Source organism: Tupaia chinensis, unplaced genomic scaffold (assembly GCF_000334495.1).
Source record: "Tupaia chinensis unplaced genomic scaffold, TupChi_1.0 Scaffold000659_1, whole genome shotgun sequence".
NCBI lineage: Eukaryota > Metazoa > Chordata > Mammalia > Scandentia > Tupaiidae > Tupaia > Tupaia belangeri.
In genome coordinates, this window is record NW_006160181.1 from 1,046,434 (window position 1) to 1,060,465 (window position 14,032).

The following is a 14,032-nucleotide window of genomic DNA, read 5'->3' on the forward strand; positions in this document are numbered from 1 at the left end:
CTTTCCCTAAGTTCCTTGTGTGGAACAAGAGTTACAGGTTCATTTAGGGAGTAGCCCCTTAAGCACGTGTCACTCCACTGGGTTCTTCTGGCATTTCCTTAGGTGGGCTGCATTTTCATGACCAGTCATATTCCCCCAACTTCCTTTCTCTTCATCCTCGTAACCACAGGCTTCTATGTTTCCTTCCCCCTTCTCATATAATGGCAATATTACGCTTGGTAACAAAAGGCTATAGATAACCTGAATGACAATTGGAATGGGAGTGGTTAAATATATTTTATTATATCTATACCATACATATTATGCCATTATTAAACATAAAAATTGGGCCAGCCTGTGGAGTGGTGGTTAAGGTGACTGAATCTCACATAGCTGACTGTGTGGCTTACATCCTGAACCCAGAAACTTGAGAAACATACCAGGCATGTATGTGTGCATGCCCAAAAGCCTGAAAGGAGAGAAAATGGAGAAGGGATTGGGGCATGACCATTTCCTATGGAGGGTGCTTTCTCTCAGTCTTTCAGTCTCTCTCTTTCTCACTCTTTGGTCTCTCTTTCTCCCTTTCTCCCTTTCTCCCTTCTCCCTTTCTCCCTTCCTTCCTTTCTTCCTTCCTTCCTTCCTTCCTTCCTTCCTTTTTCTTTCTGTCTTTCTTTCTTTCTTTCTTTCTTTCTTTCTTGCTTTCTTTCTTTCTTTCTTTCTTTCTTTCTTGCTTTCTTTCTTTCTTTCTTTCTTTCTTTCTTGCTTTCTTTCTTTCTTTCTTTCTTTCTTTCTTGCTTTCTTTCTTTCTTTCTTTCTTTCTTTCTTGCTTTCTTTCTTTCTTTCTTTCTTTCTTTCTTGCTTTCTTTCTTTCTTTCTTTCTTTCTTTCTTGCTTTCTTTCTTTCTTTCTTTCTTTCTTTCTTTCAGAGCAGTTTTAGGTTCATAGAAACAGTAAGTGAAATTTGCAGAGATTTACCATACGCTCCCTACCCCCACATGTGCACGACCTCTCCTATTACCAATATCTTCTATTACAGTGGTATATTTGTTACAGGTGGTGAGCTACATTGACACAGCACCACCCAAAGTTTTAATAATTATGAATAAAGCTGCTGTAAACATTCAAGTGCAGGCTTTTGGGTGAACATGTTTCTAACTCCTTTGGGTAAATACCAAAAACTGCAATTGCTGAATTCTCTGGTAAGCAGATGTTCAATTTAGTTTTCTAAGAAAGTGGCCAACTGTTTTCCAAAGTGGCTATACCATTTTTGTTCCCACCAGTAATCAATGAGTCTCTGTTGTTCCACAGCCTCAGCAGTATCTGGTTTGGTCAGTGTTCTGGATTTTGGCCATTTTTAGTAGGTTCATAGTGTTAACTTATTGTTTTATTTTGCATTTCCCTGAGGACACATACTATGAAACATATTTTGATTTGTCATTTGTCTCTCTTTTTAGACGAGGACACCTTTTTAGACACTATTACAGTCTTCGGTCCATTTTTAAAGTTGGGTTCTGTTCAGGGGACCAGCAGGTGGCATAGTGGTTAAGGTGCTGGACTCCCATATGGCCGATTGTGGTTAGAGTTCCAGACCCAGTGGCCTGGTTCATGTGTGTGCATGCCCAGAATCCCCAGAGGATAATGGAGTGTGGTGTGGCCATCTCCCCTGGGACGGAGATTGATTTCTCACTTTCCTTCTCTCTGTCTGTCTCTGGAGAGTGCACTTACCCTATGGCATAAACTTAAGGAAAAGAAATTAAAAAAATGGGTTATGTTCTTACAGTTGAGTTTTTAGAGTTTTTCTTTAATATATTTTGTATAACACTTCTTTATCTGATATATCTTTTGCAAGTGTTTTCTCCTAGTTTGTGATTTGTTTTTTCACTTGACAGTGTCATTCACAGACAGAAATTTAAAACTGAATGAAGTCCAGCTTACTGATTCTTTCTTTCAGGATTGTGGCTTTGGTGTTGCATCTAAAAAGCCATTGCCAAACCCAAGGTTAGCTAGGTTTTCTCCTACGTTATCTTCTAGAACATTTACAGATTTTGTGTTTTTTCATTCAGATTTGTGATGTATTTTGTTATGAATGATGACTTTTTATTTATATTTATTTATTTATATTTTCAGTTTTGCTATTGAGTGTGTGTGCTCACTCGAGACAGAGAGGGAAAGCGAGAAATCACTCCCTGGGGGGATGGATGGCCATGTCACAATCCCTTTTCCTCCAGTCTCCTCTTGGGATTTTGGACACACACACATATGTACCTGGCATGATTTTCAAGCTGCCAAACCTAGGACTCCACCTGTGCTGTCAGCCATGTGGAATCCAGTGCCTTAACCTCCATGTCACCTGCTGGCCCCTGTATAATCACTTTTAATAATAAAAAAAAAAAATGGCAAAACAAAAGAAATCAGGCATAGTGATATTAAATTCAAAGAAAAGGGATTAAATGGAAAAGAAAGATATTTCTTTTTATAAAAGATTAATTTCTTTTCCTTTTTTTTTTGAGAGGTTTATGCTATAGGGCACGTGCGCTCGCCAGAAAGACAGAGAGAGACAGAGACAGAAAGCGAGAAATTGCCTTCCAGGGGGGATGGCCACATCGTAATCCCTTCTCCTCCATTCTCCTCTCGGGATCTTGGGCACGCACGCACACGTGCCCAGAGTGAGTTTAAGCCACTGGGTCCGGGACTCAGACCATGGTGGACTACATGGGAGTCCAGCAACATAACCATTATGCCAACTGCTGGTCCCAAGATTAATTTTTCTTTTTTTACATGAGTGACGGAGTCAGAAGGCATGAGTGGCAGAGTCAGAAGCATGAACAGTGTCTTCATGTTGCAATTCACCCCCAGCTTCAATCAGCCCCGGATCATGCTCACACATACCCTGGTGTAGTCAGGGAGATCTCTAGGCATGAACCAGGGACCTCCCCACGTGGATCGGCCTTGTAGAATGTTGTCTTACCACTGTACCACTGTTTGATTTCAAGAAATGTATTTCTTAATGGTTAGCGTACAAGCCACTAAGAGCAACAGCCTTGACTTTTATATATTCAAGCATGCAATTTTGAATATATAGAGCAAAATTGGAAAGGAATACAGGGAGACTAATGAACTTACAATCACATGGAAAGTTTTGGAAGTTTGTTCAGGTCTTAACAGAATAGGTAGACAGAAACATCAATAATGATACAGAGCAGAGTAGGAAAACTCGGTTTTCATAGCAACAGATGCAGACATAGGCGTAGATACACAAGCAAACGACTATGGCTTTATTCCAATAAAAATATATTTCTGGAAACAGGTGGCCAGCCAGATTTGGCTTGAAAACCAGAGTTTGCTGACTACTCGTGTTAAACATTTGAACAACACAACTAAATGTATATACACATACATATATAAATTCATGCCCAACCATAGAGAGTCACATGGTTTCCAAACACATTTGGAACATCCAGAAAAACTAGTCATGTATTTTTGCTAAACTTAGAAAATTAGCTACTGATTCACAGGGGCTGCTAGTCAGGCTAAACCCTTTGGTCCCCTGCCTGGTGTCACGTTTGGACACTCTCCATAAACCCACCTCCAACCCATCACACATCTGTACCTCTGTGGGGAGTTCACAATAGGTTGATAGTGCATACGAATCGGGTTGGTTGATATCTCTACCTCCTCCATCTTCCTGGGGAGCTGCCCCTCTTCCCAGTCTGAGGTGGAGGCGACAGTCCTGATTCCCTAGGGAATCCCACTTTGATGGGACACAGGGGACACAGGGTCTAGTCATGCCATGATCTTCTCCTCTTTAGCCTGTCAGCTCTTGGGCACTTGTCTGTGTGCCTGGTGTGTTTCTCTGGTGTGTTTCAGGCTGACTGGGCTGGCCATTTGGACTGCAATTGGCATGTGGGATACAGTTTCTTTCCTTTTTTTTCTTTTTGAGAGTTTTTTTGCTATAGGGCACATGCGCTGCCAGAAAGACAGAGACAGAGAGACAGAAAGCAAGAAATCACCCCTCAGGGGGGATGGCCACGCCACAATCCCTTCTCCTCCATTCTCCTCTCGAGATCTCGGGCACGCTCGCACACACGCCCAGTGTGAATTTAAGCCACCGGGTCCAGGACTTGAACCATGGTCTACTACATGGGAGTCCAGTGACATAGCCATTGTGCTAACTGCTGGTCCCTGGGATCCAGTTTCCTTGGAGCAACACATTACCATGTAACTGCAGAACTGGCCTTCATTTGTTTTTATTTGTGGTTCGAGTACTGACTCAGGTGTGTGCACCTGTATATGTGTGTTTGTGGCAGAGATAGATAAAGCAGACATGGAGCATGTTTTGAATAACAGCCTACCTCCAGGGGAGAACTGCAATAAGCTAGTCATGGGTTGGGAGCAGTGGAATGAGAGGGCTCTGGATGGGCCCAGGCCCCTCTGAAGGTCAGTGGTCACTTCTGTGAAGCCTTTTCTGAGCAGGGTCATCATCATCCATTCCCTGCAGATCTCAGTGACAGCCCTGGTCACATACAGGATTTGTTCCCAGGCTCCCCTGGCCAAGCTCTCTGAGACCCCAGGCATGTCTCACTCCTGTTAATGGTCCCAGTGCCCAGTTCAGGGTAAGAACTTCACAGACACTGGTTGAACTAGCAAGTGAGGTATCCTCAGAAAGGTTCAGGCAAAGTGTTTGTGGTAATGGTGAAGAGGTAGAAGTCACTTTTCAGGTGGAGGAATCAGGGAAAGCTTTGTCCGGGGTGTCCTTTGATTAGGCCATGGAATATTTCTGGGCAGTCAATACGCAGAGAAGGAGGCAGTGGAGGGAAGGGCAGGACAGAGGAAAGTTCAGGCATGTTCAGAGTCAGCGAGTTGTTCTCTTCGGTGTTGTTCAGGGTTGTGTTGGCCAGTGGAACCCCTCAACTCAAGCAGCACTTTGGGGAAGGGAGAGAGGGAGAGGGGAGGGAGAGAGAGAGGGAGAGGGGAGGGAGAGAGAGTTCTGTGGCATTCAGGAGAGATTATTACAACACAGATATACCACTCAGCTACCTGCATTGGAGGACGGAAAGACCCACATGCAGCCCAGAGCCTGTGGTCCCTCCCTGGAAAGCATTCCAGACCTCCTCTAGAATGGGAGGCTTTATTGCCACTACTTCTGTGAGCCTGATAATCAAAGAAGCTTTCTTGTTCAATGTGGCTACAACTTTATGAATAAAACTTGACATATTAAAAAAAAAATCTTTTTCTGAGACCAGCACACAAGGTAGGATGTGATCCTGAAAACTGAATTTTATTGTTCTATCAAATTCGGAATGCTTGCTACTCAAGTTAGCAATAGTTATTTCCTATCTCACCCAAGAGAAGGCTGGGGCTCTTTTCTCAAGGCGGGATTCCCTAATATTTAGAGGCGAGAGAATGTAGTAGTTAAGAAAAGACTGCCTGGGGCTGGAGGGCCTGGGTTTGAAACGTCCTCTGCATTTACTAAATGCTGCCGCTTGAGCTTTGCTTCACCTGTCATTCCTTGGCTTCCTGGTCAGCAGTTGTCATGAAGACGTAAAGCCCATGGAGCTGGGTAGAGCCACGCTCAGCGAAGAGCAGGAACCCAATACTTACAGTTATATCCTGTCTCTAGGAATCTCCTGATTCTACAGCAGGGGCCTAGAAACCCCTCCTGCTCTAATTCCATTCTATTGTCTAATGGCAAAGAGATCTAGTTGCCTAGAAGCACAATAATGTCACACTTTCACTCTTACCCCAAATGTTCCCCTTAAGGGTTCCAGAGTACCTAGCTGTACCCTCCCCCTCTTAGGCATGGCCCACGTATCTCATGTGTCGGCTACTTTTAAGGCTATTGGCTAGGATATCAGCTTGCTCTAATCTTAAGGATAAAATTGGTCTGTAAAATTGAAAGTAGACATACACTGATGACAGCTGGGAAAAAACATCCCAAATGGAGCCTCAAAGTTTAATCAGCATAACCTGGTTCATCATCTGGAGTACCAAGGTGGTCACATGTCTTTAATGTTAAAAGTAATCGCTTGATACCCTGTCCCGTACTCCACTTTCCTCTTAGCCAGAAATCTAATATTATCTTGAGGATTTCTTTCTCCTCCCACCCCCATCCTTCAGGTATCTAAAGGCCTGGGAGGTCCAGAGACAGTCTGGGAGTAAATCTTCTAAGTTAACCAGAAAGTGATACTCCTTTGCTTCAGCTTCTGAATAACACGGATATCACTTTCAATGAGTAGTCTCCACAATTGGAAAGATGTGAAGACTGGGATGGTGGGGTATCAAACACCCATGGGAGGTGGGGGCGAGGGTGGGGGACACATTAACACTAAGCTTGTGTATCTTTTCTAGTTTGTCATTGTGCTGCCCAAGAGAAACACCTGAGGAGGAGGATTTATAAAGAATAAAGCATTATTTGGCTCACAGTACTTATGGTGGAAAATCTGAGTGTGGGGCTGGCATCGGGTCCTATGTCACAACATGGCCGACAGAGTAGAAATGAAGGGAAGAGTGCAAACACAGAGGTAGAGAAGGAGAAAGAGAAAGAGCATGCGCTGTGGCAGTCACCTTACTTTTCTAACAACCCGCCCTCAAGGGAGCTAACCCATTCCCTAGAAAGCAAGAACTCATTCCCACCCACTCATGAGGGTGATGCCCCATGATTCAAACACCGCCTACTAGGCCCCACCTCCTAAAGGTCCAAGCGTTTCTCAACACCTTTATAGCAGGGACCAAGGTGCCAGCGCATGGACTTTTAGGAAAAAAGATATCCAAACCTTAGAAGTGTACAACCTTGGGGACAACAGTTGGCATAATGGCTATGTCGCTGGACTCTCACTTAGTTGATTGCGGTTAGAGTCCTGGACTCGGTGGCTTAAACTCACACTGGGTGTATGTGCATGTATGCCCCAGGTCCCGAGAGGAGAATGGAGGAGTAGGGATTGCGGCATGGCCATCCCCACTGGGGTGTGATTTCTCGCATTCTGTCTCTCTTCCTCTGTCTTTCTGGTGAGCGCACATGCCCTATAGCAAAAACCTCTCCAAAAAAAAAAAAAAAAGAAAAAAAAGAAAGAAAAAAGGAAGTGTACAACCTTGAAGTTTTGTCTGGATGTCTGTCTCCACCTCCATGAGCTTCTGGAAGGCAGAATATTATTTAATTCATTTCAGTTCCCCTTTCCAGCATCAACCACATGCGCCCAGTACCTAACACATTGCAAAATCCTGAAGAAATATCAGTATAAAGGGAGAGCTGATATTAAAATGTATAAACTAAAAGTAATTTAAATGTCTACCAGTAATGAGTTAGTACGACAAAATTTGATACATGCAAATGTATGCAATATTTAGTGGATTAATAAGACAAATTTTGGCACATGCAAACTAACATATTCCTTAAGAAGCAGGTGAGCATTGATTAAACCAAAGATGTGCAGAGCATAACATTCAGTAAAAAGAGTAGCTGCAGCAGGACTGTGGAAGGAATTGTCATGAGGCATTGACGAGGCCAGGGGCTGCTTGGTTCCACACAGAGCAAAGGCAGGGTGAGGAGGCACAGTCTGGCCTCCCTCACCCCCTCCCAAGCCATAGGTCAGAAAAGAATTTCTCTGAGTGACAAATTGTTATCCAGCAATGGTCCCGAGGGAAATAACATTGGTATTCTGAATTTGTTAATTAGGTGGTTTGAAAACTTGGATTTTATTTTTGTTTCTTGGTTATTGATATGACAGTGCCGAGAAAATTCCAGTTATTGCTTTTAGTTTCTGCTTAATTAACTACTTGGGGGTAAATTGTCAGGGGAATGATGGCTGAATGAAAGGTAAAATCCTCTGTGGCTCTATTCCTGACAAATTGCTTCACTCTAGACATGTTTTTGAGCTATGTTTTTAGTTTAGAATCATAAAAGTGTGCTAGTGAACCATTTGTTTGCTCAGAAAATGCTTATGTTGGGTAGATAAAGGTCAGTTAGCAAATGGAAAAAAGTATTGGGGTAAGTATCTAAGATTTCTTCTCAAACTTTCGGGGATGCCTTGATGTAGTCTCTGGTTCAGTTACCTGTCTTTTGGCGCCCCCTTCTGGGAAATTCACTGATCAGCCTGTGTGGTCCCACCCAGGGAAGCTGCATGAGGTGAGATGAGAAGGTAGAGGGGACTACTGAAGGGTGGCTTCTGGTGGGACTAGATGGGAGAGGGGTGTTCTCCTGTCTTAACGACCCAACTGGCTCCTGTATGGAGACCAGGTCTACTGGTCTGGTCCCCTACGGAGTAGGGGCACTACCACAGTACAGCCATTATTCCCTGATGAACAAAGTGAGTCCTACCACTTCTCTTTCATCCCCCCACCCCATCACACAATTCATTAAAAGAGCCCCAGTTAGCTTCTTTTTGTACACAAGATAAAGCTGCAGCTCTAGCTTGACATACACGGCCCTTTATCTTTTGTCTCCATCTTGCCTCTCCAGCCCTGTTTCTTCTTCTTTAGAGAGATTTTTGCGATAGGGCATGTGCACTCACCAGAGAGAGAGAAAGTGAGAAATCACCCCCCAGGCGGGATGGCCATGCTGCCCAATCCCTTCTCCTCCATTCTTCTCTCAAGATCTTGGGCACACACGCACATGCGCTGAGTGTAAGTTTAAGTCACCAGATCTGGAACTCAAACTGCAGCTATGTGGGAGTCCAGTTATTACGCCATCTGCTGGTCCCCATCTTTGCTTATTCTAACTACTCATGATGTGCCACATGGACTCCATCCCCAGAGCAGCCCATGCTCTTTTGAACCCCCAAGACTTTGCCCATGCACTTCCTTCTGTCCAGAGTGCCTGGTTCTCTATCCTTCCTTGCAACTCAACACTTTTCTTAGGTCCCAATTCAAACTTCACCTCAGTCTCTTTCAACTTCCCAGGCAGAAGGCGTTCCTTCCTCATGCCTGGAGTACCCTGTCCTGACACTCAGCGTTCACAGTGCGTGGTGACAGTGTTTGACTGTCCCCCTCTTGTAAGCTGGCTCTGAGTCGTACTCGCATTGCCTAGCTGAAGGCCTGGGCCACTGCGGGTAGTTGATAATATTTGCTGCATGAATGAATAAATGTAGGGCTTGAGGTTCACTAACTGAGACAGGACCTCCGAGGAAGGTGGATTTATGCAGTGTGCTGACCCCACCCAAGCGCTGGAGCTGGAAGGATGAGCACTGTGGAGATGGATAATGTGACCTTTCATGAGTCTTAGATGTCTCAGATCCTGCTGTCCTGAAACTGGTTGAGTTAATCTTAGCAAGTAAGTGCCATGTTGTCATCTCAGGAATGCAATTAAGGCTCAGTGGTGCTGCCCAAGAACCTGTGAGAGTCACAACACTGGCTGCTATAATTGGAGGTCCTCAGGACAGACAGGATGTGGACTTCGTGGTGGGTTTCCAGCTCACACAGCTGCCTCCTGCCTGAGAGTGGAGAACTTCCAGGATCTACCAGAGACCAGGATTGTGGAGTCAGAGGAGCCTCACCCCAACAGCAACAGGTCAGGACCTCTTCTAAGAGACTCCTGGAGGTGGGCGGGCTGTGTGGGTTTGGGTAGGCTCTAGAAAGCAGACATGGGCAGCTTTCCCATTTTGGAGAATGTGTACAGTGTGGATGAATGCCCCAAGAACATAAAGGTGTCCCCACAGGGATATGGGACCAAATTGAAGTATGCCTTTGGGGTTGTTCAAAGACATGGGTTTGAACCTAGCTTCAAGTGGATCGGTTTTGGGATCTTGGGAAAATGAGAGTAATGATACCTACCCCACCCCCCTCCCTTTTTTTTTGAGAGGTTTTTGCTATAGGGCACGTGCACTCGCCAGAAAGACAGAGAGAGACAGAAAGACAGAAAGTGAGAAATCACCCCCCAGTGGGGATGGCCATGTCACAATCCCTTCTCTTCCATTCTCCTCTCAGGATCTTGGGCACGCACACACACGTGCCCAGTGCGAGTTTAAGCCACGGGGTCTGAGGCTAACCGTGGTCGACTACATGGGAGTCCATCGACATAGCCATTACACCATCTGCTGGTCCCAATACCTACTTCTTAAGGTCATTGTGAGGATTAAATGGGGTAATCTGCATAAGGCACTTCGCCTGGTGCTGACTGGCTCAGTAAGTGGTGGAAGCTGCAGTTGTCATTCTAATCTTCACAGAATCCAGAGAGGACAGATGACCTGGCTGGGTTACCCTGCTTCCTGAAAACAGGGGTCTCACCTCCACAGGAAGTGGGGAGCAGGAGGTCCTGGGCATCAGAGCCAGGTGGATCCTGTACTGGGGCTTGGTAACTCCTCACAGAGAGGGTTGCACAGCGAGATAGTGATAGAAGCAAAGATGGGATCTGTGTGTGGTCTGTACTTTCAATAATAAAATGATAATTCTAGCACAAGGGCAAGGCTGGGCTTTCCAGATAGCATTTTAATATTGTTTGTGGCATAAAATAGTTTATGGTGGTGGGTAATCCTGCCTTTTCAAGGATTACATATATACACACACACACACACACACACACACACACATATATATGTATATATATCTATCTATGTATATATATGTATGTGTATATATATATATATATTTTTTTTGTTTTTGGGGCCAACCTGTGGCATAGTGGTTAAGGCAGCTGGATTCCACATGACTGACTGTGTAGTTTATGTCCCGGACCTGGCAGCTTGACAAACACACAGGGCATGTGTGTGTCCATGCCCAAAACCTTGAAAGGAGAATGGAGGAGAAGGGATGGTGGTGTGACCATCCTCCATGAAGGGTGCTTTCTCACTTTCCTTCTGTCTTTCTCCATAAACACATAAGCTCTCTAGCAAATTAAAAAAAAAAATAATTGGAAAACAACTCAAATACCGTCTTATTTCTAAGAGTCTAGTTTCTTCTCACTCTCGGCTGCAGGTGAGCCTTAAACTGAGGTTAGGTTGGAGGGGAGAACACGGTTCCTGTGCCCAGGAAACCCTCAGTCCCAGCGAAGTTCAGAGCCCTGTTCTGAGATGTGGTAGGAAAGCTTCTTGCAGGGCTGTGATCTGAGTCGAGTTTGCCAGGGGTCAACAGGAGTGTGGAAAGGGGGCCTGAGGGGAAGCGCAGGAATCGGGGCAGGATCCAAACGGTAAAGGTTCTTGGAGGAAGTGTTCATCCTGCTGAGGACTGGCCCAGATGATGTGCTGCTCTCTCCTCCCAGAATCTCCATTGTCCCCAGCTGCTCTGCCTCTGTGGCCACAGACTGTCCCCTACCCTGGCTGGGGCCCAGCTGCTATGACTGACACACCCGTGGAGGAATCTCTCTTCCAAATCATCCACTGCTACCACCAGTATGCAGCCCGGGAAGGGAATGCGGAGACCCTGTCCCTGGAAGAGTTGAAGGCCCTGCTCATGGACAACGTGCCCCGTTTCATGGAGAGCTTGGTGTGAGGGTCGGGGGTCAGGATGGGGGGGCGAGGGAACCAGAGTACTGGTTGAGGGTTGGTTGTGGGGCTGGAGGTGTGTGGTGAGGGTGTTCAGGAGGGGGAGCCTCCTCCCGTGAGAGCGAGAGCAGGATCTGGGACCAGGGGAAGGGATGGGTCCCAGCCCAGCTTAATTTCTGATCCTTCCTCCCCAGAAACTCTCTGCCTGGTCCCACTTCAGCCCAAGCGTAACTAATCCCTGAAACTGAGTCCTAACCCAAACCTGAGAGGCCCCAGGCCTTAACTCTACACACAGGCCTCTCCAGTCAGTGACTCTGCCCTGATCCCTGAGCTGCCTCTTGAGCCTTTGTAGCTCTAGCACTTTCTCCTGGGTCTAGAACAAGCCTGGCCCCCTGTCCTCTGGGCCTGAGGAAGGATGATTAGGCCGCAGCAGGTACTCTAAGCCAGGCAGGGTTGAATGCCCACTCCTGTCCCCAGACTCTCCAAGACCTGTAAGAGCTCGGATAACCACTAGGTCCTGCCTACCTGCTCTGTCATCCGGCTCAACCCCATGATTCCAGGGCTATTAGAGACTGCTCTGGTGTCTGGACTGTCACAGTATAGGCCTTCAGGACTAACCTCCAACTCAGGTCACTCCAGTCCAGGGAAAGATTCTCCTCTGGCCACTTTCCATCTGTCCTGCCTAACATCATGGAGACAGTCCTGCTCTGGCGTGTACCTGAGGATGAGAAGGGAGGGAGCTGGGTGAGAGGTTATTGCTGCTAGTCCTTTGTTTCTAGGAAAGCTTTTCCTTTCTAGAGCAAATGGCCTCTACTATGGACTGTGCCAGGACCACCCGGCCCTGCACTCAGGGGCTTTCAGCCCATTCGGACACAGGTCCACAGGGGTAGACACCTGGGGACAGGGACCAGGCCTGCGGAAGGTGGGCTGAGGTGAGGGGAGCCAGGAGAGCTCTGGCTCTTTTCTAGTGAACCAGCTTTGTGGAGGAGACAAGCTCACAGGAACAGGTGGTGGTGGCGGGTGGTGGTGGGGAAGAGAGAAGCACAATCTTGTCCAGGAATGAGGGGCTGCCTTGCAGGTCGAGAACTGAAATGATTCCTAGGGTTCCTGCTGGGTTCCCCATGCCCACCAGCAAATCTTGCTGCCAGAGCCCCCATATTCACGTCCTGCCTCCTCATTGCACTCTGACGCAAAGATGTTTATGTTACCCCTTCGCCTTTGGTTGCCTTTCCCCTCGTCTCTGATTCTCCATCTCCAGCCCTTCAGTTGTTACAGATCTGCTTGCCCTGGGGCCTCCTGGACAACTCCAGGGCCCACGGCTGTGTCTTTCCTTCATTCTGCATTATATGTAGGTGACGTGGGCAGTGTCATAAACAGTTCCTAGGCAGATGCAAACATCTGGCCCACATGGTACTGGCCCTGCAGTGGTTGTGGCAATGCAGACATGAGGCCTGGGTAGACGCTGCCCTTGGGGAAGGAGGAAGGTGCCGCCCAGCCTCCAGAGAGCCCTTCTGGGGGTCCCTCCCGGGAGCTTGCAGTTCACTGGGAAGACAGGCTTCAGTAGTCACTAAGGGTGGATCTGAGTGTGTCTGGGTGTACCAGGCTGCTCAGCACTGCTCAGGAGCCACAGACTGCTAACCAGTTAAGTGGCGCCCTGTGCACACCTCTGTCCTCCGACTGCACCCAGGTGCCTGCAGCTACAGTTTCCTGAGCACCCACCACACCTCTACCTTTTCCACCTGATTTTATAGCAGGTGTCCTAGTTACTGACTATTGGAGTGAGGAATTGTCACTTGCAAACCCCTTGCAGGCAAGGCCACCCCATTCTACCCACCCTCCTCAACTCCATCCCAACAGTTAGTGGAGGGCCCAGAGGTGGGCTATGTGCCTGGGCAGGTGGATGACTCTCTGCCCACTCCTCAGGGCCGGAAGGAGCCATATTACATTGCAGAGCTGTTCCGGGCGGCAGACAAGAACAAGGACAACCAGATCTGCTTTGATGAGTTCCTCTACATCTTGGGCAAGCTGGTGAAGGACTACCACCTACAGTACCACCGGCAGCTGTGTGCCCACTACTCTGCCCAGCACAACCTCTATTAGAAGGAGCACAGGCAGCCTCTTGCCACCAGAGCCTGCCCCCGGAGGAGGTGTGACTCGGCTATGGACTGCTCAATGGAGAACAGTGCTGTGTGTCTGCCTGCACCTGTGCATCTGTGTGCCCGCGTCTGTGGAAAGGAAAGCTGTGTAGAAAAAAAATAAAGTAATTCCATGAACGTTTCTGGGTATTAGTTGGCTCATGGTTTTGAGCACTCCTAAGGGTCCAGGAACTGAAGGTTTTCTCCCTACCCTGGAGAACATCCTTCCGGGTGAGAGATGAGACGGTCTCTGCCCTCAGCTTTTGATCTGAGACAAGGAAGCCAAGTCTCACCAATGTTCCTGAGCACTCACTCACTCCACTCATGGCAGGGTAGGCGCCATGACAGCGAGGCACGGGGCATGGGCCCCGTTTCTGATGGTGTCTGTGCTCTGCGGGAGAGCCCCCGTGGATCCGTGCACAAACGTGGAGGCCCACGTCTGGAAGAAACCTGGAGCAGGAGGGAGGGGGGGGGGGGTGCATCCCGAGCAGAGGGGACAGCAGTAGTA

General features: G+C 47.3%; 1 protein-coding gene across 1 annotated transcript; it reads left to right on the forward strand.

Moving 5' to 3' along the window:
- The first annotated feature begins 11,240 nt into the window (after positions 1-11,240).
- LOC102469225 (protein S100-A15A) lies at positions 11,241-13,489 on the forward strand. The gene is made up of 2 exons (XM_006159835.1): positions 11,241-11,390; positions 13,313-13,489. Exons 1-2 carry the CDS (start codon positions 11,241-11,243, stop codon positions 13,487-13,489), a joined length of 327 nt encoding a protein of 108 aa, XP_006159897.1.
- Positions 13,490-14,032: the final 543 nt, after the last annotated feature.